This window comes from Varroa jacobsoni, unplaced genomic scaffold, assembly GCF_002532875.2.
Source record: "Varroa jacobsoni isolate VJ856 unplaced genomic scaffold, vjacob_1.0 scaffold_388, whole genome shotgun sequence".
NCBI lineage: Eukaryota > Metazoa > Arthropoda > Arachnida > Mesostigmata > Varroidae > Varroa > Varroa jacobsoni.
Genome location: NW_019213290.1, coordinates 108,101 through 135,507, shown reverse-complemented (window position 1 = coordinate 135,507; position 27,407 = coordinate 108,101). Strand labels below are relative to the sequence as shown.

The 27,407-nt window shown below is 40.5% G+C and overlaps 1 protein-coding gene and 1 long non-coding RNA gene across 4 annotated transcripts in view; one reads left to right on the top strand and one right to left on the bottom strand.

Annotated features, from left to right (window-relative positions):
* LOC111259955 (uncharacterized) overlaps positions 1 to 18,634 on the top strand; it is a 64,311-nt gene extending 45,677 nt beyond the window's left edge. Inside the window, exons 7-17 of one of the 2 annotated variants that reach the window (XM_022832367.2) lie at positions 2,299 to 2,559; positions 6,566 to 6,756; positions 7,745 to 8,462; positions 9,359 to 9,688; positions 9,890 to 10,291; positions 10,879 to 11,207; positions 12,037 to 12,278; positions 12,716 to 12,918; positions 13,067 to 13,195; positions 14,776 to 15,317; positions 15,907 to 18,634. In XM_022832367.2, coding sequence (XP_022688102.2) covers positions 2,299 to 2,559; positions 6,566 to 6,756; positions 7,745 to 8,462; positions 9,359 to 9,688; positions 9,890 to 10,291; positions 10,879 to 11,207; positions 12,037 to 12,278; positions 12,716 to 12,918; positions 13,067 to 13,195; positions 14,776 to 15,317; positions 15,907 to 15,916 — 3,357 coding nt within the window. In that variant the 3' untranslated portion in view covers positions 15,917 to 18,634. Of the gene's footprint in view, positions 1 to 2,298; positions 2,560 to 6,565; positions 6,757 to 7,744; positions 8,463 to 9,358; positions 9,689 to 9,889; positions 10,292 to 10,878; positions 11,208 to 12,036; positions 12,279 to 12,715; positions 12,919 to 13,066; positions 13,780 to 14,775; positions 15,318 to 15,906 lie in introns of those variants that run through there. The other variant, XR_015310811.1, reaches the window with a different exon arrangement.
* Positions 18,635 to 22,346: 3,712 nt separating this feature from the next.
* Positions 22,347 to 27,351, bottom strand: LOC111259954 (uncharacterized). 2 transcript variants are annotated; one of them, XR_002679953.2, is made up of 3 exons: positions 23,852 to 27,307; positions 23,547 to 23,722; positions 22,347 to 23,017 (listed from the first exon to the last, which is right to left on the bottom strand). It is a non-coding gene; the product is annotated as an uncharacterized LOC111259954 (long non-coding RNA). The 2 variants fall into 2 exon arrangements; XR_002679952.2 differs by having other exon boundaries at positions 23,547 to 27,351.
* Positions 27,352 to 27,407: the final 56 nt, after the last annotated feature.

The window sequence follows — 27,407 nt, the reverse complement described above, 5'->3', positions numbered from 1 at the left end:
CACGTTAATGTAATTTGCTTATATTGCTAAGCATCTATGGTAATAAAGCTAGTTGCATAAAGTATTCGTTACGTAAATGAGATCGAATTAGGTAGGAAAAATTTGATGTATAAACATCTATAGAATACTGTGCTATAGTATGTATGCTGTTATGCAATTTTATAGCAAAATAGATATACACAAAATGCCATGCCACGATAAATTCCTCCAAGGCCCCACGTCGATGTATATCACTAGACAGTAAAAAAACGCGAGAACGGAAGAAACTAAGACAGTAAATTCAAGGTGGCCTTATAGTGTAAGCTAATTAAACGTAGGCAATATACACGGCTTGACTAATGGGCAACATGGAAGCTATGTAGGGAAGGGGGCAAACGTTTTAGACTCTTCACTTGCTTCCTTTTGTTTATATTGCAGCTATAAAATGAAAACTTTACAATTGATTTATTAAAAAAAAAAAACTGCAAAAAGATTTTTGGTCCTCCTTGTAGATTCATATATATAAACGTGCATATTAAAAAACTTTGTACACTTGAACTAATTCCGAAACTATCGATCTAACACATGATTAAAGCACCAAATGCTATTCAATCCTGTGCTCGTGTGTTATTTATGCTAGCTCGAACTTAACAACACAGCTACCTAACTACAAGTATAGGAAATGTGCTTTTCTCCTTGTACGTACGGGGGCATCTCGCCTTTTTATCCGTGCTGCCTGTTTTCCCCGCAGACCACGAAAAGGTTTTAAGCTGTATTCTCTAGCCGAGTAAACAAAAAAATAGTGTCCGTTGAACCGAAACGTCTAATACCCAATGTTATCGTCAGCGATAATGGCGTAGTTCGGGTCGGTGGGACTCGAATAATTTCAAACAGGTCCTGAGGCGAATCGAGCGAGTACACGGAACTTCGAAGAATCGGTGTAGTTGACCTAAACAGAGGGATAATCGTCTCTCAAATATGAATCACGCTTACTTACCCTATTACGTTGGCACTCGCACAATGCCGACTGTATTTGTTTCGCGTTGAAACATGTATGCCGTTTCTGCAATCGTTTCGACACGGTTTTTCAAGCGCAGCCACACTTGCAGTGCACGACTTTGTACTAAAATATCTATACAATAACAGAACCATTAGCCATAGTCGGTACCTTCGGTTTTATTTTTGCACTAGTCGCAAGCAGCTGCATGACTGCACGAATCTATGTGCATGCACATGTTCCCTGAAAGCTGTGAAGCTAATAGGTAACACGCCATTAGCTATCAGCTTCATCGCGTCCATTTCTCGTAGGCAGTTTTCCCGTCAATAATGACTCGTTCAAGTGTCGAATAAACTTTCCAAAACGGTTTAATAAGTCGTGTACGCTGAAACAATAGCAGCAGCTAACGGACGATCGGGAGCAGCGCTCATCGATGAACCGCAAAGTTATGTTTCTCTGTCGTAGCGCTTGCTGCGTCTTAGTCCCGTTGCATTGGCGTATTTGTTTACTAGCCGCCTATGCGTCTTAACCTTTTCGTTTTTCATTGCGACTATGAACAGGGTGAAATAAAAATGTTGGCAACCATTCCCGAAAACAATACTACCCTCTCAGGTCATATGCATAGTTGAATTTTCGCGCGGACCTAACGGAGCGCAAATTTGAGTTGGTCGCTTTCCTTTCGAACATTCAGAAATCGGCAGAGGCTATGATGCTGCAATAGCTTGTCGAGCTTAATTTTCTCCACGTTTCGAGGCCGATTTGCTAGCGTCCGTGTTGATAGTGTGGTGTATCCGCGCGATGGGAGCCATAAGAACGCGATAACTTACGACACTGTTTACGTTATTGGGATATGTTCAAATAGACGGAGACCAATTCAGGTGCAAAGTTTGCGGAAGAAAATGTTAAATTTGCGCAGTTTAAGATGCTTATAAACTTTATAGCAGTCATTTTGAGTCAATGGCTCTGAAATTTCACTGATGTTTTGGTAAATCTAATCGAAATTATGAGATGGAAGTTTCTCGTATAAAACAATTCGTTTGCCAGTATTAGTAAATCACACGAATGGGATGTTTAGAGTGGAACGCCATGTAGTGCTCTATGGAATCATGTGATGGTGATGAAAAACGTTTCGAATTTGCCCCTATGAAATTTGCACGCATCTACCATCAAATTTTTATTTAAAACTAAAGCGTATTGAATAAAATAAAACCAAGTGAATGTGATCAACCAAAACATGCCTGGTTCTATGACTGCCTATGGTTACTTATTTAGAGACCACTTTGACTCAAATGCTGTTGTTCTATCATCTGACTAAATTGCAGATCGACGTTGACAAAATGTTCAGTAATATCGTGGACATATACGAAGTGAACAGGACATTCTGGACGAAATGTCTTCAACCGCTTCTTCGCGAGGGTCGTATACATCGGCGACCTTTGAATCCACTGCGGCTACGCGACGGATTTATTCATTTCGAAGAACTCTTCGAGCCATATATAAAATACTGCCTGGAGCAAGCCACCTGTCTCGCATATGTTAAAGAAAATCGTCACGAGTCTGTTCTCTTCAAAAGCTATGTCGCGGTAAGTCTCGGTTTGGCAAGTTCTGCTTTACTCATTTTTAGGACCCTATCTATTGAGTTGCTTTCCCTTAAAGTTTTCTCCTTACATATTTAACTAAAATTATTTCTTAGACAGCCTCGTGCAAAAAGATAGTAGACTTACATCATGGACAGGGATTCGACCAAAATTATACGACGGTAGTGCGATTCCAAGCGCAATAGAAAAAACGAATAGAAAATCGACTGCCGGTTTAATATATTGTAAACATAATAAATAAAGCTGCCAATGCGACACTGAGAAGCAGCTTGCATCGGTCGACCTTTCCGATTCCCTTGTTAGCGGCTTACAGTTTTTTCCGGATTTTTTTAGCTGGTCCACTAGTTTTGTAGGCTCTTCACAGTGGTTGGCTTCACGGTCACGCGATTTTCCCTGCAAAATTTGTCCTTGCGTCTTGCCTTTCTTCCCATAGTTATACGGACGGTTGGTTGACAACCGCCAGCAGGTAGGGAAAATCAGATGCTTTTCTGACTTAGCTACAATCAGATTTTGCTCAACCGTAATCACTTTTAACTTAAGGATTTTTCGTCGCCTTTGACCTAAGTTTGCCGCGCGTCAGCCACACAAAGCTATCGTCCTTAGCCCACTTTTAATGGCACAATGCACCCCGAGTATGACGAACGGCGAGATCGGTAAATAGAAGAAGACGTGCTACGGGTGGGCTGAGTTGTTAAGGAGAGTTAAGAGAAGAGTGTGCAGAATGCGTAGAATTCAATAGCATGACGTAAGTCTGCCCTGTCCGCAGGTTGCTTTCGTAGTCATCCTCTCCTCGACAGACACTCTCTCTGATTACTTAGTGATAGAATGATAGCGGAATCGCCCATGTACCTGTCAAGCACTCAACTCCAATCGTAATCGTTGTTCTTCGTGTGACATCAGTGCCGCTGGTAGAGTTCCCTAAAAAAAATTCTGCGAAGAAAAGAAGCAGGAAAACGATTTTGTTAGTCGAACCTCAGATTTCCACCGCAGCGCATCTCGTTATCTATTAGGATTTCATTCCAGTCCGCTTCGGACCTTTAGGGCTGAACTCACGTCGAGAGAGCAAATAACTTGGTGTACCTTGCTGACTTTATATTCTCCGTATACTACGGGCTAAGCTTATCATAGTAGGAGCGCGCGAGTTGTAGCGCAGAGGCAAAGCTATCCAAGACCGATTCCTACTAAGCGGGTTCTGCTTCTAATTCTATCTGAACCTATCAGGAGACGCGTTAAACTATATAACCAGAAAAAAACTAGCTAACATTTTACGTATTAAAGTAGCTAAAACGCGTTAATATCATTGTCCACTTTGCGAGGCTGCGAACATTTACGATTAAATTTGGTAAGCTACTAGTTCCAGTTCAGTTGCTTACGGTATATAAATAAAGCACAATAAAATACTTCCCATTGGGCAGTTACGTAGTCGCAAATGTGAGCGAAATAATGCAATATACATAGGCTCATATTTACGTAATTTTCTTAGTTGTTGTATGAAAAAAATAATAGTATATGATGACTGTTTTATTATAATATCATTATTTTTGTTATTTGGCAATCTGCCTACTTAAATCTATGCTTACCTGTTTCTTGTATCCTTACATGTCTTGTAAATGGAAGACCCGAGTAAATATTTTATTTTGATAAAAGCATTCGGTCAATTCCGCAAAAATGAAGTGAAATTAGTCTAATGAAAGAAAGCCTTTTAAGTGGCTATATTTTCGTCCCAAATTACAGCTCAGTACAAAAATGGTCCGTGTCGTACGTCGTCGGCCAGCGCTGTTTACATTTATTGTACTGCTCGATTTGCTTTAATATTTGATAACAGGCCATAATTAAAATGCTGCTGGGTTCTGTGCGCTTTAGAGGGTTCTCTGTCAAAAACGAGGAAGTCATTATTTTTTCTCCATCCATTCTCGCACCTAATGGCGCTTCTGAATCTTGTCCATTCGAAAGGGCCCGCCAGAAAAGTGGACAATTTCAAGTTCAATCGTATTTAGAGGTCCTTCAGTCGCTGAACGAGAACGAGACTTTAGCAACTGAGTCTACGATGAGCGGAAGCTCACAAGACAAGACCAAAGCGGCACGGAAGACCTGCCGAACTTGATCTTGTCTGACCAATTCAGAAGGTCAATGCTGTGTTTCGAGCGGAGATTCAGGCTTCCGAGTTTTGCTTCTACTTCCGCTGTTTTTGTTTCAACCTTTCTGATGCTCCCACACCGTTGGGTTAAGTTTTCTAAGGGCGTTGATGGGCGCAGACCGAGACTCATACAGCGGCCGAATGCTTCAAGCAGTGAGTCTGCTGGCTGTTCTGAAGCTCACACCACGATTCCTTTAAGTTTTCGAATTTCTTCCGAGGAACACGTGAGTAACCTTTGGCTACCGGAAATGCTAACCAAGGCATTTCAATAGATAATTATATCATCATATTGCTATTACACCAACCCTGATCAGTAAAATAGATATCATTGTCGTTGAGATCGCTGTTGCTATGACTTTTTGTGTGTCACTTGAACCATTTTGTATCAGTTTGCGCAGTTGCACAAATTCTGTTTCTGAAGAAATATTGATACTTTTCAATTTCTTCGTCGAAAAATTGCCGTGGCGCGAACTAATCGATCCAATGGTGTAAGAACATAGGGGTTAAAGTGCAAGAGGACGATTTTGCCAGAAGGATGAGAAGATCCTATGCTTTTTATGGAGCGTCGGAGCGATTCGAGGTTAGCAATAAAGAAAATCGAGAGGCTTTACACGACGACCGGCAAAATGAACATGAAGAAGACGGCTGGTTCATTGTTAACTTGTACGTTTATTTCCATCAAATAAACGGGTCGGTCGTGGCAGCGTCTTGTTCAGACAAACAGAACAAGCGGTCGCGAGAGAGGAATGAAAATATTGAATTATATATGCAGTGGTGTTCTTTTGATTTCTTGCTGTATCACTAATTTGTTTACTAATATTTCATTTGAAAGCATTTTAAACCATGAAGGCTTATTAGAGCCTACATTCGCAAACTGTGCCTATATGGTTGATAACCGTGCGGAGGAACCTTAAAAACATCAATAATAGCATGTATATGGAGGTGTATAATTATTCAAGCCAAAACTCATGATGCGCCTATTCGCTTGTTGGGTAGTCGTGCATTGAAGTTTTAGCATATGAGACCCTTGAGGGTCGACTGCTATACGAAATTTAACGAGCATATTACCTCCTTCTCGCCTTTCAATAATCCTATCCTTTCAGCCTTATAACATGTATAGCAAATATATCTTAGATAACAGTAGGAACGGAAGTAGCTGCCTGTTCGGCCATTACTCTATAAAAAAGCTATCTTAAGCTTCCATAACGGATTCTAGTACTCTATCACGGATCTTCGCAGACATTAACGTCCAGATGCACAACACCCAATACATCATTTACATCCCAAAGTACAACCGCAGCCTTGATGCAGGAATAAGTTGCGCTTCCTGGCAGGATGAGTGATCTAAGTACGTGGTGTGCACCAACATGAAATTTCGAAAAATACTTTTCTATACAAATTTTCTAGAAACGCGTCCTACTTTTTGGAAGGCAGGCTATAGGTCAGAAGAGAGGGTACAATGTACGTTTTCATATTCAAATAGAGGCTGTACTTTAACAGTTTATTTGTACGTTTTGTCGCTAGGTCGTCTATCCTAATTCATTGCCAACAACAAAACCTATCCAAGATAGCCTAACCCTACTGTCCAAGTATGCTCAGTAGGTACAGTTAGTCGAATCTATCACCTGATGCGACCGATTGGCCCGTGTGTGACGTTGAATGTGGCCGTTGTGGTGCAACAGCGGATTGACATTGAAGAGTTTCTGATCTGTAGTTGTTTTTCTCAAATTCGAAAAATCCGCTATGTCTCGTAGTGTGAAATAGTGTGAAAAGAACAATTCGTAACTAATGTTTTGTTTACCATTCTTGCTCGTACCTCAAATCAATATGTCGGATCCAACAACGTCACCACAGTGGTGTGAATCGCAGAAAGAGTGCGGTCGGTTACGATTTACCGATTTGCTCGTGAAGCCGATGCAGCGGCTAACCAAGTACTCGCTACTCCTAAAGGCCATACTGAAGAAAACAGACCAATTGGAAACGCGTGCTGGTCTAGCCGAAATGAATGACATGGTCGAGCGATTCGTCTGCAACGTTGACGCTCAGTAAGTTAGTTAATTAAACAGTTTAAATACACATGCAAGTATTGCAAGCATAATTGTTACTATTTAAATGCAGGGCCGACTACACTGTTTCATTCTCCCAGAAGTCACATCAGTTTGGGAGCAGCCAATTATGGTCTAGCAGAAATTTGAGAATTGCGGATGTCAGTAACACAGATTGGGTTCAAGAGCAAAAAAACACCATTGTTTTTATATGATGTTTTTTAAATGTACAATTAGCTGATATGTGTGGGCGTAGCGTTTTATTGTTTAGGAATAACGATATTCCTGGCTGGATAAATAATTAAGTAACCCTTATAAACCGAACATATACTTTTAAAATAATAAAATATTGAGATGCGCTAACTGAGATTAAAACCTATGAAAAGATTCTTACGTTCAGAATATTCTAAAGTAGAAAATTTAATTTTAATGTCAGTAACACCGAGAATTCACTGTTTCTTAGTGAAGAGGATTTCAGTCGTTTCCCTGTTTCAGGATATGGCGAATACACCTGCGAGTATTTAAACGCTAAACCTTACTAAAAAGGTTTAGCGTAAATGAGCAGAAAAAAGTCGAAATTTTATTTTGCAGTAACCGTATGTTGTATTAGAGAAATAGACGCGAAATTCGTTCGAAGTGCGATGTATCAAACATAATATGGCTTACGTTCACGTTGAGTTAATTCATTTGATCAAAAGTTTACTGTATTATAAATCGATGGCAGGGAATTACAGCTCCGTTAAGACATTACGGTGATTCAGTATCGGCTCTAAACGTCATAAAGGTCCACGCGTCATCAGACACTAGTCCATCACAAATCTGCGCCTCGCAATGATTCTGTGACTGGCCTTCAGAATACCTAACATCGTACAGGGAATAGCAGAGCATGTTCCATATTGCGTCATCTCTAAGCATGCTTTTATAGTACGTATGCCTCAAAGGTGTATCAAATTAGTCGTTCTCTTTTGCCTTTTCCCGATTACTTAAGGCTCCGGCAACGCCACGAACACGAGCGACTAGAATCGCTTATTGGCCGAATTGAGGCGTACGAACCATTCGATACTACCAGTGACGAAGTGGAGAAAGCGCTACGGGACAATTTTACCTTGGACCTAACCTGCGCGATGCCCGGCTGTGGACAGCAGAACCGGCAACTGGTGGCCGAAGTGCCCGGCGTGAAGTTCCGTGACGCCGCCAGTTCCAGCAAGATCGACGTACACTGCCTATTTTTAACCGATATGCTGTTATTATGCAAGTCCATTGGTCGAAAGGGCCAGGACAAGCTTAAGGTAATTCGACAACCATTCGTTGTCGAGCGTTTGATCGTTCGCGATATGAAAGATGCGTCCTTGCTACTTGTCTACCAGAACGAATACCGCGTCGTCGCCTGGTACCTACAGCTTTTTGGCCCGGAGCAAGTGCTGCGCGGGCTGGTGGAGCAGCTACGCAAGGCACAGGATCAGTTCGCCAGAGCCCGTGCGGCGGCCGTGCAGGGACGCCACGCTGGGCTCGCGTACCTGGCCACATCCTACCCGGAAGACCCCGAGGATGACGCCCCACGACCGTCGCTTCTTACTGCAGGACGCTCGCCACGCAGCTCTAGTCACTCAAGTTTGGTGCACTCGCATTCCGGCTCTATCGATATGTCTGACCCCGTATCGGCGAGTTCGCAGGCGCCAACTGTACCCTGTCCTACGCCGCTTTTCGTAAGTGCAGAGCTTATTCTCTTCGGAGGATACAGTACTAGTTTAGCAAGGTAGAACAATAATAGAAATAATAGAAAAAGGTAACAACAATAATAGAAATGACACACAAACACCGATATATTTTAGTAGCACTTGGACGCCCACTCTGAGCTTTTTCAACATTTCACTCGACCTGCCAGTCAGATTCGTCTAACATCGGTATTAACACTCCTAAAGCTATGGATTAGTTCACTGATGATGGCCCGTCGCCTAATCCGATCACAGTCGCATCGGTTTTGAAGCCCTTTTACAACTATGTCAATACTGATATGGGCTACGATTTTTGGGAAAGTTAAATTGATACAAATTTCCGTTTAGTTCAGTGATTTTTAACTTTCATGCTAGTTTCAGCCACTGTAATTTATAACCACATCTAGTTGTCTGTTGCTACATACGAAAAGGGTAGCAAATATGAGAAATAGAATATACGTAACCCCTTGAAACATGTTTATTTGTAGCGATTCCATTTACGATTCAGCACCACAGTAGGGTAATTCTCACTTAAATAGGTCTTTAAACCCTCGATAGTTGTACTTGTTTATAAATCAAACAAATATTGGCCGTCTTTTCACATTTTAAATTTAAAATAAGAAAAAAATTAAATAAAAAATTAAAACACACATTGTAAACAACTTTTGGCTAGTTTGCGCACTATATGTGGTCCGCTCTATGTGCTCTCTCGTAGCGTATATAATTACAACGAAGTAACATGCATTATTTCAAGATTATGAATACTTGCTCTTTGCCCATCACAGTTGGGGCATCTATTGAAGAAGGCCCGCACCCGATGTGCTTTCTGTCCGAATAACAAAAGCGTCGCTCTTTCATTTTGATCGCTTTCGCTTTGATCCTTGCAGGGGGCGTCAAGCAGTGGAAGTCCGCAGGGCGGTCGCGCCACGAGCTTCGAACTGGGCGAATTGCAACGACAGGACAGCAGTTGTCAGCTCGATCACCTCGATCTCTTACAGCAGCATCGTTCACGCAGTGTAGAGACACGAGGGACTTCGTCGGTCTCCGTCACCGTAACGAGTCCAAGGCCGGAGCGGCGTGCCTTCTTGCTTAAGGGATGTTCTCCAGTTGGGCCATCTGCAGCTCCTTCAAATACGCTAACAGTTTCTGTGCCGCTCCAGCAACACCAATACGACAAGCAGGATAGTCTCGGATCGCAATTTTCGCCAACAATTCAGGTAATCTCACGGTAATGACGCTGTTAAGTGTGATAAGATGGAATGATAGCTTTGTAGATGTGTCGTCGGGATATGCTTCAGTGGAAATACATGAAATATGCATGTCTAAATTATTGCGCCGCCCGCATCACGTAATCAGCGAAAATTTGATCTGTTTTCTTGTTTTTCTTCGGATAATGTCCTCACACTGGTACTTTAAAGGTCCCTCTGGCATCTCCGACAAAGACGCTATGTCCACACAGTCCGCCATCCCCGCGAACGCTGCAGCGGGCCCTGCTGCACAATTCCAGCCCTACAAAACCGCCGCTGCTGAAGACCAAGAACGTGTCCGGTCTGGTGACGCACAGCGCGCCGGTTAGCGAGGGACCAAGTCCTATACATAGCCTAGATAGCAGCGAATCAACCTCGATATCCCTCAGCCTTCAGCAGCAACGTCCGCAGCTGCAGCAGCCGTCATCACACTCGGGAAGCGACGAAGGCGGCACCGGCGAAGTAAATACTACAACGAACCAGAATTCCGGCCAAGTTTCGCTGCAGCAAACTGGTCAGCAGCCTCAAGCAGCTCACAGTGGGACAACCCCTACGCAGTCATCAGCTGCAGAGGTAAGGCAGAACTTAAATGACAAGGAAGGCGAAGCTGCACTAGCAGCGAAAACGGCGACCACAGCATTTACTTCTTACGATCCTGCTTGAAACGTACCTTGAAAAACTTGGACTACCGTACGAAAGTCAGTCACCAAAAAGTTATCTTGCAGAATACCTATATATATGATCGTATTTAGTAGGACCCATAAAAATTATTTCGAAGGCCAATTTGCTAGCATTTGTTGAAAGCAAGTGGTCACTTAGCACACAAGTGGATACTTAGCTGCTTTGGCCATAGATGTTGCCATCTGTATTCAGCCTCTTCTATAATCTTCGCAGCGTCCTTAAGATATTCTTAGCGACAAAAAGGACTGTGCCTAACAACATAGATTGCGTTATCACCCCATTATTTATTTCGTGTTGAAAACTGGTTTTTATTGCTTTCACATTCCATAGTGACATTTGCACGGATAATAAGATTCAACGGTAACATACGCACTATTTAAAGCAAAAAAACATTTTTGCTTTAAATAGTAGTAGTAACGCGAACGCCAATCCTACTGTGCTACATCTTCGTCTGTCTCTAACTTATTCGTTTCTCACAGAGTCCTCGAGCAGCAACGCCGAGAATCAGTTCGATATCGGTGGGGGTTATCCCAGCGATGAGTCCCGTTGAACCGCCGACACCGGTGCAAGAAACACCCAACCCAATTTTACCGCTTCCGCTGGTAGCATACGCCTCGCCACCCCCGGGACAACAGAGCGGGTCATCGTCAACGCCTTCGACTGGCGCGAACTCGGATTCGTCGGTCAGTATACCAGTATCTACCTCAACAACTGAAAATCGTCGCAAAGACGATCCCACACAACTTGTGCGACCCCACCGAGAGCTTCCACCGCCGCCGCCGCGCAGAACTCCGAGAACGGATGGCAGGTTTGTAATTCGACTTTGACATAGGAATGATTTAGTACAATTATGATGTTTGCGTCTTCTCCTACACTTAGTGCAAAAAAGCGTGTTTGCAACGATTACCGTTTCGACAACTATTGTCATGTACCACGATGGGGACCAATTCGAATATATATACTACAGGTAACAATATGCTACGGATATCTGCGCTGGTCAAACGTTACTGCAAGGTGAGCTGGTAGCAATAACGTAAATTGAAAACAAACTTAAGGAAAATTTGCGACGTGTCGGACCTCGGCAATATCCAAAGGCTACTGTTTGCATCCACACGAATCCGTTGACTTAGTCGAGTGTTTTTTGCTTGATTTTCTCCCTAGGAATACAAACATGAAACGGATTTGTTGAGTATCCAAGAATAGAAGCAGTCGAGGCACTAACATCTAAGCTGCTTGAGTACTCAATCGCCCTCGCACGAAACATATTATTAAACACTTAAGCAACATGCAAGCTTTTCATCTCAAAGCTAGAACAACATGTAACCAGACCCTCAAATGATTAGAAAGAATAAACCATTCTACGACAACTTAAAAAGACAATTCTCTAGTCTGAATTGAACGACTCCTTTGCCGTGGTTTATGCTTTGGGCGACTTGTTCTCTGTGCATTATGATGCATACCATTATTACACCTTTATTGGATAATGGTTTTGTAAAGCAACTATTAGGTAGAGACTGGGTTCGCCACTAGATTGCCATCCACAGAACAACCTCGTACACGCTAAGTTTACTAAAGGTGTAATAAGGTAGATGACAAATGTAACAGGCTCTTTTGCCTAATAATTGATATCGCATCAGTGGCCGATTACATCCGAGAAGACATCATACGGCCGATTCGTTCGAACACCTGAAGCAGTCCCGTGACGCTTCGATCCACAAGCGCTTGTCGTGGAATTGCGGCCAGCAGCTTTCTGAGACGGCAGCAGGATGTCCCAGCTCGATCCGAAGTGGCGCGTCTGTCCACGGCCATGGAGTTTCGCCGCATCAGCAGGCCATTATGGCCGCAGACCTTCGTTCCCGTAACCAGTGCCTCAGCTCAGGTTAGCAAAAAATAAGCTACACGAAGGCCGACAGATTTAAAAAGGTCACGCATGACTAACGTTTTTAACAATGTCAACGATTGGTTCTTATCGAGAGCACTTTATCGACTAAAGAGAGATACTTCTTATGCTATCGCAATTAAAGGATGAATTACAACAAGGCTGTTCCATCGGGTAATCGGGTAGAAAGAACGTTGAAGCTAATGGTATTGACAGTCATGTGTTAGCCCCTGCAACCGTTGTATAGCAGTTGTATGTTTAATAACAATTCTGTATCAAGCTGTATGTAACCAAGCGTAATGAAGCCAGAACAAAATCGTTCGATCCAAATGTTTTTATCTTACGCTTTCTCATTTATGTGCATTAATCTATCAGCAGTCGTTTTATCGTTGCTTGTTGTCTCTCTTTCTTTTTTGCACTAAACATGAATTCTCTAGAATCCATGTATAGTTCAAGCGGAGTCAGTAGTACAGGGTCGCTTCTGCTGAGCGGGGAGGATGGTTCGGGCGGCTTAATTGGAGGCCCCTTGGGTCCTACAGGAGGCTTGATAGCATTGGAATCCTATTTAGGACAGCACCCCTTCCCGCAGCAAACGATCGTTATCAACGGAATTGACCCATTCGAGGATGACCCAATTCAGGTATGTTTATCAACTCTTACAAGTCCTAAACACTACACAACGCTTAACATCGTATTCAGGAGGCCTTATTTAAAAACGAGACGTCCAGCTTGTCGAGAGTATACTTTGCTACATGTAAACTCTATATTTCTTTTTCTGACTATTGCAGGAAGAGGACGAAGGCTCCGCGGCCGAAGAGACGCCTCAGCCAGTTCCAGTGATTCGAGCGAAACCACAGTACCAACTAGAATATATCGCAGGGCAGCCTGGATCACGGATCAAGATCGACATCTCTGAGGTGAAGATCTAGCCAACGCGGATCAAACGCTAGCCTGCATTGCTCTATTCATCAAAATGAGACCCTTCCTGCCGTAATCCGCTTCTACGTAACCGCCTCCTAGTGCCATGTTCCATCTAATTCCCTTTTTATTTTCTTCTTTCGCTGGGAAAATAAGCCTACCTGCCTGTTTAGAGACTTTCAACTTCCTTCACGCACTTCGGCATACTTTCCTAATTAAGGTAGCCGCGTGTGACACAGTGAAATCATTACGGAACACAACGGATACTCGATGCCAGGTAAAATGCCTTGCTGAGGTTATAGCAGGCGCCACTAAAGGTTAGCGCGCCGATCAAGGACGTGCCACTCTATCTGTTGGATGCGGCCGTTGTTTCAACAAAGAAGGGAAAGTTTGCCTTATTATCGAAACAAACGCACAAATCGGAGCGAAGCAAATACCTTGCCACAACTGTAGACGCCGTCTCTTCCCAGCCGGTTTGTTTACCCAACGATGCGTAGCTACCTGCCTCGGCAAGAGCCCACGATAAACAGAGTCTGAGCCGACTTCACGCGTGAACTTCTTCTTCCTGCGTTCAATCCTTTTGGTTTGTTACGTTTTGTTTTTGCGTGGCTGTTCACTTTGATTGGTAGAGAGATTAGGTTAATGGCTGTACGTATTAAGCAGAGCTTCTACTTACTGAGTCTTCACTTAACTATATAGTATTGTAAGCGCGCCTGAAACTAATAATTGGTATAATCATCTCCGAAATCTCTGAACTACGTTTAGCCATGTGGATTTTTCACAACTACAAAATTGCGCACTTAGGATAGACGTCTCGTTCTTCTGTTTTGAGAAATCAAACCGTCTCTAAAGCAGTGTAGAAATATAATAGGATATTTACGGAATATATATGTTTAGAACAAAATTCGATTATTTCGAAAATAAGCGAAAAAGATTAAATCATTTGTCGATAACCCTAACAAAATGGTAAGGCTGGAAGCATTCTCTATAACTAAAGAGCTCTTATTTGTCGAATTTTATCGCTTGTAGAGGTTAGTGAATCACAAGCTTAAAAAAATACTTCGTATTTTTTTAGAGTTTATGTATGACTGAAATCTTTCAAGCCGCTCGCAATAAATACATGTATGGGAATGGACGAAAATTCGACAAATGAAAACAAGGGAGGCATTGATTGACGTCACCCTACACTAGGTTAGGTTGCCACGTCTTAAATGGATCTTTCTTTATAAAAAATTCGGGCATCAAAATTATAAGTTAAAAAAGCAACGTAATGTACTAGAATCGAGTGAGATCTAGCAAATATCGCGTCAAGCTTTAGCAAAGTTTAAGCAACGCATATAACCCTAAGCAGTGTTATATCATCATATTCTAGGTCCTTTTTTTTAATTTAATCTCCGCGCTTTTTACTCAGATTACTCCTCAGTGCAGGCAGAAAGACCTCGTTAACATACCGAAGTGCTTACAACCAAGTAAGGCAAAATGCAGATTATTTGGAAGTGCGTGATCGAAACACATTCCAAGACACGCGTCGATACCGTTGCTTATTCGCTCGTTTTATTTAAATGTTCATTTCGTCCAGGTGGCCGAGACCGTCGCCTCCGACGACGCACCTGCGGTCCACTTTGTAACGGCTGGCAGCATCTGCTGCTCCCCTGATACGGAAGCTCTACGAGAGGGACCTAGCTCACCATCGCTCCCTGAACGCCGAGTGAACGATGAGCTGGTAACCCCCCGAAACCTGCCCACAGCGTCGCCACAGCAAACGCAGCGAAAAGAGCAGCAAGAACATCAACAGCAATTATTAAGCATTCAAGTAACTGGAGTACCATCATCACAGCACGTCTATTCGCAGAAGTTGCCGTCTTCTCAAGTCGAAGTATGTTGTCAGCCATCTCCAGCGAGCAAATTGTCGGAGATGCCACTCTCCAGGACTGAAAGGGAGCCCGAAGTAGTCGCTGGAAATTGGGGTAATTCGACAAACGCCCCACAAAGCCCCTCGCAACAAGGCGATACACCTCCGATGACTGCCAATAGAGCCAACGGTCCTCAATCAAAGCGGCAGCCCAAAGATCTGCACCGTATGAAGGAACTCTTATTAGATAACTGCTCTTTTGACGTACAGTAAGTACGTTCCCAGCGTTGGTCTTGTACATACTTTATAATGATGGCAGTATGTCATGTTCCAACGATACCATCTTCCGATATAGGATAAGAGTTTCAGGGTCAAGTGTAGAAGAAAAAAACAATAACTAGTAAAGAATATAAAGTAATAAAAAAAAAACAAGTTAAAATCTCAAAAGTAAGAAGATACTTCAGCTTTATTCATCATAGATCTATACGTACATAGCGTATCACTGCGAGCTTTGATGCGTGTGGCGTTGGCTCATGATCTCTTAAATAGCAGAAGTGCAAGCAAAGCAACGAATGACAACTACCGTAGAGCAGAATACACAATTATTTATAGAAACAACTAACGCCCTTACTAACCTGTCCCTACTAACCTTTGTTTATACTGCAGAGGAAAAATTCTTTGGACAAACAACGACGAATGGTAGCTCTAGGTTTTTTTAGCTTACTAAGTCGGATAAGTTTGCTTGTTTTGGGTCAAATATTTGGGGCTCAGTTCGTTACGACTAATTCACTTTTGCGAGGGGCACTATATTCTAACAAGTAAATCTATTACTGCCTGCCGTTTTCGTCTGTGTTTCAGAGATGTTTGACGAGCGTACTTTCTATTCGACAGCAGAGCGCTCTGAGCACTTTACAGTTGGTTGGCTATAACTTAAAGAAGCAGGTTGTATGTAATCAAAAACACCATCAAGGTCTGCCGAATCGGAGAATTCAGACCTTTAGACTCGACAAACATGGGAAACCGTTTTGTACCTATAGGAAAAACAGTTAACACAGATGATCCACACGCTGAAGACAACAGAAGCTGATTGTAAAATAGAATTCTCCTGCAACAATATATGCGCTTGCACGTACAAGCAAATATGGGCGTCCCGTGGATGTGCCCGTCAAGCATTAACCAGGCCATTCGCGGAGGCCTTTGGCAAACCTGACTAATGATAGGGCTGTGCATGATGGTCTTATTAGTTAAAGGAAGTTACAGGAAGGAGGCGTCACCCAGTCACCAAAAATGTTCCACATTTTCCAAGTAAGGCCGAAAATGTGTCGTATATTGCAAAATCAGCGCAGAAAGTGTCGACTTCTTTCAAATAGCCATCATGGCTAATTTTAGTGTGCGGTAATAAAAGCAGAAGCAGTAGGCTTACGACATATGCAAAGGAAAAGACGAACGAACGAAGAGTGTGTGGCCAATGTAACGGATGGAAACAATCGTGTCAAGTAGATAAGATAACAATATAATAAAAATATATATGAATAGAAGGATGCAACCTTTTCTGCATTCTCTGGCACCTGTTTCGGGGTGGTAAACCTGAATTGATAATAACTTCTGCTGAAAAACCTGCCACATCGGCCGATCTTTCCCTTATATAACAGCACATAGGCTACGGATAATAAATGTTCCCAAGGTTTTTTCCCAGCGATATGCGTCTCCACCTAGCTCATATCACAGTTTTCTCAAAACTCTCTTCCGATAGGCATCTTGTTCGATTCGCTACAAACTATATATAGTGTACATAATTACCCTAATGCAACAATGTATATATATATAATACATATTATATATATATATTTTATATATATGTATATATATATATATACACATACGATGTGGTGTTTTCGGAAGAATTCACAGCTTCAGAGCTCATCTGAGTAATGCTGGGGGCCCACGCTCTCGTTACGGTTACTATTATTTGTTACTACTCCAGCTACGGATTATTATTAATATACCTATATCAATAAGGTTCCATTTAAAATATGATAACATCCTGTATATTGTGTCGCTTTAGTTGCGGATAATTGACGCGAATGGCAAGCGAACTCATTATAGCTGGTGTACCATTGTGATTAGCATCGCTAAAGCTCGGTAGAGCTATTCTTTTATTTGCCTAAACTGAACACCTATCTCAATAGTAATAGGACAACTATCGAAAATTTCGAAGTCGTATCTAGACAGTACTGCTCCTGTTGAGAGGAAAGAAACACAAAGCAACAAGAATTCAAGCTATTACCGTTGCTTTGTGTTCTCATCTGGCTTGCGGAAACAATTGCAGCACGTTTTTGCAATGTAAATATACGGGAAATACTATATAATGACAAGTAATGTCTAATTATCACGGCGGGCTGTGGAAAAAATGCAGAAAAAAAGAAGGCGGTGACGAGCGATCAGAATAAACGAGGGGAGGAAGAAGGGAAGGAAACGTAACAATGGAGAGTGGAACTAGCAGGAGCTAAGAGAACGATGGAAGCGTTTTCTTCGTAGACTGATCCATTATTTCCCTATCATTCTATAATATAATAAGAAAGTGTAATTCAAAGAGAGAGACATTTCGATAATTCATAATTTATTTGGCTATATTGACCAGCTAACATGCATATACGGAGACACACAAACAAACCTAAGATTGTGATGAACTTACGTTTGTCCTATTAATGAAAACTATCCTTTTGCGGGAACAGTTGCTTGTCAGTTGGCTAAAAAGCCAAAGCAACCTCCGCCGGTTAGTCAAGGGACGAGGAGATGACTAATAAAATACAAAGATCACTTGGATTAACGAGTCTGCTTCACTGTCGATAGCTGTGACGCAACCTTAAACGTTATATTACAAAAACGTAAGAAAAACCGTTGAGTGTTCATATAAAGAAACTAATTGACGCAGAGGCCTTCTACGGTGTGTGCAGGTTCTCAAGGATTAAATTTAATCCGATTCGTTTTCTTTCATTGATGTCATTATATAGACCAAAGGAAAGGCGTTTTTTTTCTTGAGAACCTAACCTTTGCATTGAGCCTTCCGTGTATGCGACTAAATGAAGAAGCCGCTGGTTACCTACGATCCAGATCATCTGGATTGTGCAAGCGGCTAAGGACAGGTTTCCTGTTATGTATATAGTAACTATTTGGACTACACACCCTGATAGTTTTGCGATAGAGTTTTGCATAAGGTTGTTCATCTTTGCGATGTTCGAAGAGCGCGTTTGTTGAACGGGTCAACCCAAAGAAATGATTCTATGTGAGGGACAAGCAAATATCAATGATCATTCGTTTTTCCTCAATTGTATCATATCCGTATAAATTACGTTGTGTTGAAATCTACGGACATTTCGCCAAAACTTCTCCAAGGCGACATGTTCCTCGTAAGATTCATGCTGCCGTATTTCGGTCGTAACTATTTTGTAAGCGATTAGATCATTTTATGTACAGCGGTTATGTGCACATGTAACATTTTTCTTTTTTTTGGTCGCTGGCTACAAGCCAAGAAAATGTATTTATTTTCAATAAAATATAAGTATAGATCTTTTGATTGTCACAATGTTGTTTTCATCATTTTCTGTTCGATTTTGTTCTATGTAATCTATAAGTTTTATTGATATATTACGTTTATTTTTACAATGTATACATTTGTTAATTAAAGTTGTTCGGCGAAGTTTGTTAGGTTGATCAAAACTTCGGATAACCTTTTTTATAAGTAGGCTTGACGTTGCTATAATAGGTAGTCAGAGGGTCAAGCGTTGCTTAGAAGTTTCAATGTTGAATGTATGTTCAATGTTTTTGCGTCAAGAACGTAAAAAAGTAGCTCTGGAAAGAGTAACCAGAAAAGTTTGTTCAGGGTTACTCAGACTTCACATACCTGTAAACTACTAAATATTAAAAAGCTGCAACCTAAAAAAAACACATGAAGATTAAAGACTGGGCCTGAAATCTAGAGACGAGTTCCACAAGGAACAGGAAGGAATGGTTCGTTATAGGACAACATGAAGACCTATGATGACTAAATACAACTGTTAGAAATTGTGACCCCTCATGAACTGATATCCAACCAATTATTTTACACAGTTCGGTAAATCATAATAACAGCATCGAGAAGCTGTCGCAATTGGACTTACTTAACAATGAACAGCATTATATATGTGTATGCAACACCTGCTCGTTCCTGCCTAGAATCATTTCACTCGTCCATTTCTGTCATATTACTTGCACCAAGCTAGCACACCCGAAGTGTTGCAACAATATAGACCTTTTTTCAGTCCTACCTAAAGCGAGTTCAAGTCTGCTTCGCCTTAATCCGTATTCAACACTTACAACTCGTTGCAGCTGTTCATCAACCTGCTGCATGGTTCCTGTTAACTCATTGTAATTAGCCTCATTGTGTCGGGAACTCAAATATATCATGTTCTAATTCACCTATGATTCAACAGCAAGTGCCCTATGTCAATATTCATATATAAAACCGTCGCTATATTATCGTTAACTTAGTATATCCTTACGCTTACTCCGTCTTTGACTTTCGTAAAACGTACTGAATTTTCAGGGTTTTATATTAAATATTGACTTATCTGAGACCCACTTAATACACACACACATATTATAAATAGGGAATATGAAAATGCTGATACTTTTCAAAAACGCAAAACTGAATATAGCGTCATATTCGACTATGTGGTCGGAAATGGAAAAAAAATACGTTTTGTTTAGGAATTTCAATCGTACTTATGTTAATGTGTTAAATTAAAAAAAATAGGCAACAGCTTCAACAATTAGACAACAATCAGAGACTATTTCTCGAGTGCTGCTGAAAACCAAAATACGAATTTTTACCTAGGTTGCGTTGAAGTTTGTGGCAGCTTTTTGTTATTTATAAACAAACATCATCTTACTCAAATTTTAGCAACGAGTTAATTTATTATGTATTAATTGTCATTTTCCACGATCTTTTCCCATAACTTAGCGTATTGTGTCTTGTCCATAACTTTCTGGATCTGATGTCGTCCAGTCAGTTTTTAGGGCTCTCGGGACTGTCAAATGTTCAATCACGACCTGAGAGTGGTCGAAAACGTAGTAATTTGTCAAAGCTAGATATGGAGAATATGGAGGGTAAGAAAGAACCTTTTATCTGCCGGGAGATTTTACCGACTTTTTTCACCTACGTTCTTGCATTACTGTGCATTACAAACATAACTTTGCCTTGTTTTGGTCTTTTTCTATTGAATAGTTTCGTTCACTCGACGGAACCGACGCTGTTCTCTCGTAGGATTTGCTCAGCCTATGGGGCATCCATTTTTCTAATATCTAATAGAATTACATACATTCAAAATACTTGGCAACGGTTGTTTGTGGCCTATTTGTGTAATCAATTTACTAGCTGTGTATCACTGATCGAAGAAGACCTCGAACAATCAACCGGTATGAAGTAAACCCCAGGTTCGCTCCCAACTTTAAATTTAGCAAAGCAGTCCTCTCAGTTATAAAGCCATCCATACACACGACACAAATATTTCTAGCTGCCTCGGCTCTTTTCGACCCCGGCAAAAAGCGAAATAAAGTACATGTCAAAAATGCATTTTCTTAACATCCATTTTTGGAGCCTGACCTTGAGGTGAAGTTTCGTTCAAAGTGCAATGTAGCTAAAACAAGCTTATGGGTGTCAGAAAGCGCATTCTGAGAGAATGACATATTGGAGTAAGCTCACAGTTTTTGTGAGTTAAAAGAGACACCGTCCTCACCTGATTACCAATTTAATGGAAAAAATATTTTTTCCAATAATATAATTTTCGCTGTTGTATTTTCCCGTTAGGCAATCTCTATGCTTTAAAATAATATAAAACTCTTAGAGCCCGTTTTCAGATGGCACATACGTATATATATATATATATATAGATATATATATATATAAAATCGCCAAGTCGCCTAAAAACCCAGCATTGTAATAACACTAATAATTACTATACTCAGAGCAAACAACGTACGTATATTCTGTATTGTATAGTAAAGGTTGCGCTTTTTCCTTAGTTGCAGCAGGATCTCGTAGTATTGTCTTCTTAGGTATTGCAATTAACTGTTGTACCATATATGCAATGTATGATAACAACACAATTGTACAGCAGATATATTTTTGGGCAAACCATTAATACTAACGTCTATTTCTTCAACATAACATTGCAAGCAAAAAGTGTCTATCTTGATAAGGTGCGGACACCGTCCCGAACTATAATGCTATATATAAAACATCGAAGGACATAACCAAACTATTTCAAAATATAAAACCAACTATAAACAGAAGATTAAGAAAAGGAAAAAGATGATGCTAAGTAGAGGGCATTTTATTTTATAGGGCGAGTCTACTTTTGCTGTGACTCTCTGAATTTTTAAGAAGATTGCTACCTCTACGACATATAGCGATGACGTATGCAGGATAAATTGTTTTTGGGAGAGGACGAAACATTGAAGATGGCGCCATTGTGGCGACTATCAGCGAAGGCCGCATCGCGTCACGTAATGCACTTGCTAGTATATATTATCAGAGAGATAATAGGGACATTGGTAAAGAAGCATAAATGGTTTTTTTAATTTTGAGACATATATTTGGCCAGAGCTGTTCAGCTTATCCAAAATTATGTCATTTGTAGGTTTTTTTTCTTTAAATAAATACAATAGGCCAAACTTCTTGCGGACGCGGGCAGATTGTTCACATTTCAAAATTAACAGTGTAAGAATTTAATAGAACGATTATACAAAATATCGATGATTTGTGGCAGGCAATTGGACATATTACTACTTGCGTTGCAAATCAAACCGAAGCCTAGCGAAAAATACAGGCTTTTTTCAATAAACCAAAGTCGGGTGACGGCCACACGACCGATATATTATGCATATAATGAATCATGTCGATTTTTTATGAGTAATAGTGATTGGTATAGTACATCTTACTGGTGAGGATATTACAGAGCGATAACACAAGCTGCGCAGTCCCCGTAGTTTCTTTGTCGCATTGTGTGAAACGTGAACAATGCAAGATTTGCACACAGAAATACACTTTTGTTAAATTTGATCCTAGGGTCTAAATAAAATGTGCTAGACCATTATCAAGATTCGCAAAATTATAAATAAACTGCACCGTATGCGTGTCAATATATTACTTACTATAATTATATAATAACAATAATGATGACGCTTACGCTGAATGCTCTGTCTCGGACAACCCTAAAAAACTACACATATATAAATACATACCTATATAGAATATATTTACTGAAATGTTATGATATCGCATATGTATCTATTTATTATTGGTATTTGCCGGAAAGCACTTGAAAGTGTACAAACCTGCGTCACACTATATCACGCACTGCCTCTCTATGAATCTATCTAAACATTGTTGTATGTGCAGATCTTATGTACAGTCTTACATGGAGTCTTCGACATGGTTTTCTGTTTTTATCGGCTGGCTTAAGCTAAGTAAATAGCAGACTATTTTTTATCACATACTTCTCGTCGCAATAATTTTATCGCAAAGCTCTTTCATTAGAAGTAAATTAAGCAACTGGAATCTATTTTGTTGTCGGTTTCTCCTCAATGCGCTACATGCTCCAAAGCCTACGTGCATTTTATGCAGTTTAAGCGGCATCTTTTCTAGGATGTGTTAAGTGAGGGATACGCCATTGCGAGTAGCCTAGTTTATATTCGTGGTCAAGCTAGGAATTGACAAGAATTAACCATTTCTAATCAATTTCAGTCTTCAATAATGAACCCTTTGGTGATTTTCCTCAGTCGTATTGTACAGCTCAGATGTCAGCAATATTTTGGATAAGGTCGACATTTTTCCTAACCAAACATGAGAGCAGTTCATATTCAAACCATTTGCTTTAACGTTAGCGCTGCTTGGGAGTAGATTCTCGGCCTCGGCTGCTGAAGAAATCTAATGACAGATCAAAAATAAGCAAATCGACATTTAATGACTAGAAGTTGCTTTCAGTCCCTTGTAAAAGTGAAAACGGTCCGAAACATATCAGATTCCTATTATCGAAAAATAGACACCCCTTATATATATATCCGAGCTATCTCGAAGACGTTTTATCGTTAATCTGCTATTTGCTAATCTTAATTCCTTGAAACGCAATCGGAAGTCTCAATTCGGCAGCCTACTCAGACCCAGTATGCATTGATGTGTCGAAAAAGCTTATAGTAGAGTATTGCAGAGCTACTTTTCTTCTATAGACGATTGTTTTGATATCGACTTTTATACCATATGGTTGCTACTCTGAAGTGTCGTTTGATTTTCGTCTCTATGTTTTACCGTTTACATGTGTTTTTTTACATGCATGTGATATCTAGATGGCGACGTCCGTAGAAGCAGACGACCATGTGACTTTTTTGTCGTGTATTGCTGCTGCTGCTGCTGTTACGCAGACATTATGGCGTGCTTTTCTCCTCCTTGAGTTACATACGTTTTCAATGAAGCCGGCAATAACGTTGTCGTTGATTCATTTAAGTTAACAGCAGGCTCATCGCGCGATGATTCACTTTGGCAGTGCACGTCGTGTAGCTTTCATAGTGTGGCGTGGGGCCTCACTTTTCGTCTTCAGTGACCAGCCAGGAGACCCGTTGCTAATCGCAACTATACCTATATGATATTATTGAAATACAATTGATAGTGACAGTGGTTTGACGTCGATGATTAATATTACTATAATAACATTAAACACAATCATTACACGTATACGCTAACTGTTATTACAGTATATATACACACATGCTGACATTTTACTTGAGCGCATACGTCCATTATGCAGGATGCTGGCAGTTTTTTTTTATGTGTACACCGCAGACGAGCGCCATCTATATATACGAAACAAGCACAAGTAGATCCAACGTAAACAGATAGCTTCATCTTCTTTAGAAATGATTCCTCTGTAACAGTGGATTGAGCTGTGGTTCACATAATAGTTTTTGGGTTTAACGACGAAAGCTTGTACCGGTCGTTTTCAATAGTCAATAAATGCTTTTGAATCATGCTGCTAAACAACTATCAGCTACGAATTAAGCTCATTAATAGTAGAATCAAAAAGAAAGGTGTTCAGAATCATAAAGCTCATAACAGACAGCTGCAGAGACATATTTGCAAACTCTTGATTTGTTTGAAAGATGCCCTGTTGCCCCCTAATAGGGTGACAAGTCCACTGTCCAAACAATCTTCAAGTACCAAGCACAAACCTGTCAAAGAAGCGTCGCCTGCGATTTCGTAATCTCAGCCACGATATCTTTTACCTCTAACAAGCAAATGTTAGAGACCGTAATCGAAAAATATACCAGTGTTACACACATAATGATGAGGTATGGGGCTATCTGGCGAAAATAATAATAGATGCTGAGCTGGGTTGTATTCGATACCTCATTTAAACATTTATGATAACATTAAACGATAAACACTTTGCCTTTAATCTTCGAGCAAGTTACCTGTCTTATTAAAATCCATAGACACCTCACGTCTTCAGTTTTTGTTACCTGCAATATGAGGTAGACACCGAGTACATACGTAAATTGCTATATATATATATATATATATACTGGTCCTATATTTAGGAGTCCAGCTGAAAGTTTGCGGAAAGCCAGCTTACTTATTGAGACTGTAGAGCCATAAAAAGATATTATAGAAGATTTATAGAAAGTTGCTCATGGCTTGAGAATAGAGCAGGCTTATGGCTACGCTCGTTGTAAATACGAATACCAAATAGCAACCGTAAAGCTTCTATTTTTTAACCCCGCCACAAATTTTTGAACAATCTGAATGTCCAGATGCATACGCGCTGTGTTCGACGACAAGCAGAAGTGTTCGGTATACTTTAATCATGAATAATTTAGACACAGGAAATGGGGCATTCTCGTTGTTGTGTGATCAATAGTAATGTATTCGTGACCCTTACATTCAATATATTTGCCTATTGTTAACATTACCATATTCTCATTGCTATTTGTTGAAAACATCATACACTAACTATTATTATCACATTTATTTACCATGACGTAAAGATAAAGTAATGCTAGGAAATACCAAATGCCGGAGACTGTTTCTCTACACTCTATATATTTGCGAAGCAGCAGTAATAATACATGATATGTAGCTTAACGACCACATACTTATTAGGTGGAACGTTCTTTTTTAACGGTACGATTATGTTGAAGTAACAAACTGAAGATAACGCTCAAGCATCCTGGAGGTCGGCATTTTTGGCACTTCTCGATCACAACAACACGTCTAGTTAACATTATCCTCAGACAGTCATCAGTTTTACTTTAGTTAGCTTTGCGACGTGCACGGAACTTCAAAACCCCCAGGACTGGGGGTTACACAGTCTGACCTTTGCGTCCTATTAAAGCACTCACTTTCTATGAAAAATACGCGCTGTATAATAGCTCTAGGTAAAGATATATGAATTGATAGTTTGTTATTAACAATAATTTTAATTTGTGCGCACCATCTGCAGTGGGTGTGTTCCTAGGCTTTCGCTACGTATGCCAGTTCTGGGGCTATAGCCATTCTCCTAACCAATCACGAATTTTGCGAGGCAAAGAATTTCCGAATTGAGTGATCGTGCGTTTTTAGTAGTAGTGACTGAATGTCGCTGGAGAGTTTACCTGCACATAAGTCTACGCTGAATCGAGGTGTTTTATTGAAAGGCTAGGGTACATCGATATTTCAAAGGTTCTAACGTAATAGAAATTAAGCGCAGTACAGAACTAGGCCCATAACCTGAAAATGTTACAATTGAAGTAAAATAAATGCCCCCTGTGAAGGATTTGTGAAGGGCAACATTTGATTACTGCGATTGCAATTACTGTGTTGATTTGACTGCAAGATAGATTTAGACATAAGATATCCACGATGTTTTTAGCCTGAAGAAAACTATCGCCAATGCTGCTATGTATGCTTAAGCAGTTGTATCATTTACTAGACCTCGCGATTTTATCCTGTAATTTGTTCACCTCAAAACGTGCCAGAGGGTGCCTTTGTTGTTCAGCTGTTTTGTAAGCAACAAGTTCCATTTTATAGAAATAGGTTTCTTTCCTGTGGAGTACATATTAGAGGAATACATGCAGGATTCATCAATTAGGTTAAGGATTTGTTTTAATAATATTACGAATCACTGTATAATTGTCATATACTCCTATACAGGCACACCGTTTCACTTTATTGGTAGTGCGCCGTAGAGAGAAGGTTCCTGTCTATCACTTTAGCACGATAACATTCACACGCAAGCATGTATCGCTATAGTAATGTGACCACTATTTCATTTCGTTCACGACGAGCAGCTCCATCTACCGATCCGAGAAGGTCGAAAGAAAACGTTCACGGTGACCATTCTGTTTACGAAAAGAAACGTCCGAAGCCTTTGCACTGTGATGCTTTGTAATATTATTTTACCTCACTTTCGCATTTCAGCATAACTAGCACCTAAATACATTGTCATGCGAGGAAACGAAACAATTAAAGTGCCCTCATCAATGCGGAATTTGTTAAACATCTATTATAACGCGTATGGAATGTACGCTGGCTAACTTCAGCTGAAGTGAACCAAATCACGATAGAACAAAAATAAGTGCACAAATACGGAGCAGCAACAAACAAAAACAAAGAACACGTTCTGGGAGTAATAGACCTCCAACACAATAAGCATGCACTAACTTTCTCGATGTTTGTGAAGATCGCGAGTGAATGATAGTGTTTCGACAAAGATGAAGGGCATCGCATTAGTTCCGTGGGGATCGCGATGGTAACGAAACTGTTCATAGCTAACCATTGTAAGGGAAGACAACTCTACTCGTAAAAGGGACAGTGGTAATAAAAATCATAGCAAAAGACTGACTGATTGATATTATCAGTAACAGATGAACCAATCAAGGCAATGAAACACTGACCTGGACATAACATGGAATGAGATAATGTACACAGTGCCTCGACTCGACCCGCTCTTAGCCTAACATAACATACCTTTTGGTTAGCACGTGTTAGTGGCAGGATGATGACCCTGATGGTTATAACGAAAAAAAATAAAAAGAAGAATTATTACGAGATTATTGTCGGCGCACGAATTTGCAAAGATGATGATTATGCCGATAAGCATGATGGTGAGAATAAACGCCTATACAAAAACTCTTTAATAACACATTTAATGGTTGTTCTTAATCTTTGTAGGTAATGGGCTTATTAAATGGAAAGAAATGACTTCTGCGAGAGTTGCTGTAGATACAGATGAAAATGGAACATCAAAATATTATAGATGAATATAGTATGTCAAATAATAATATAA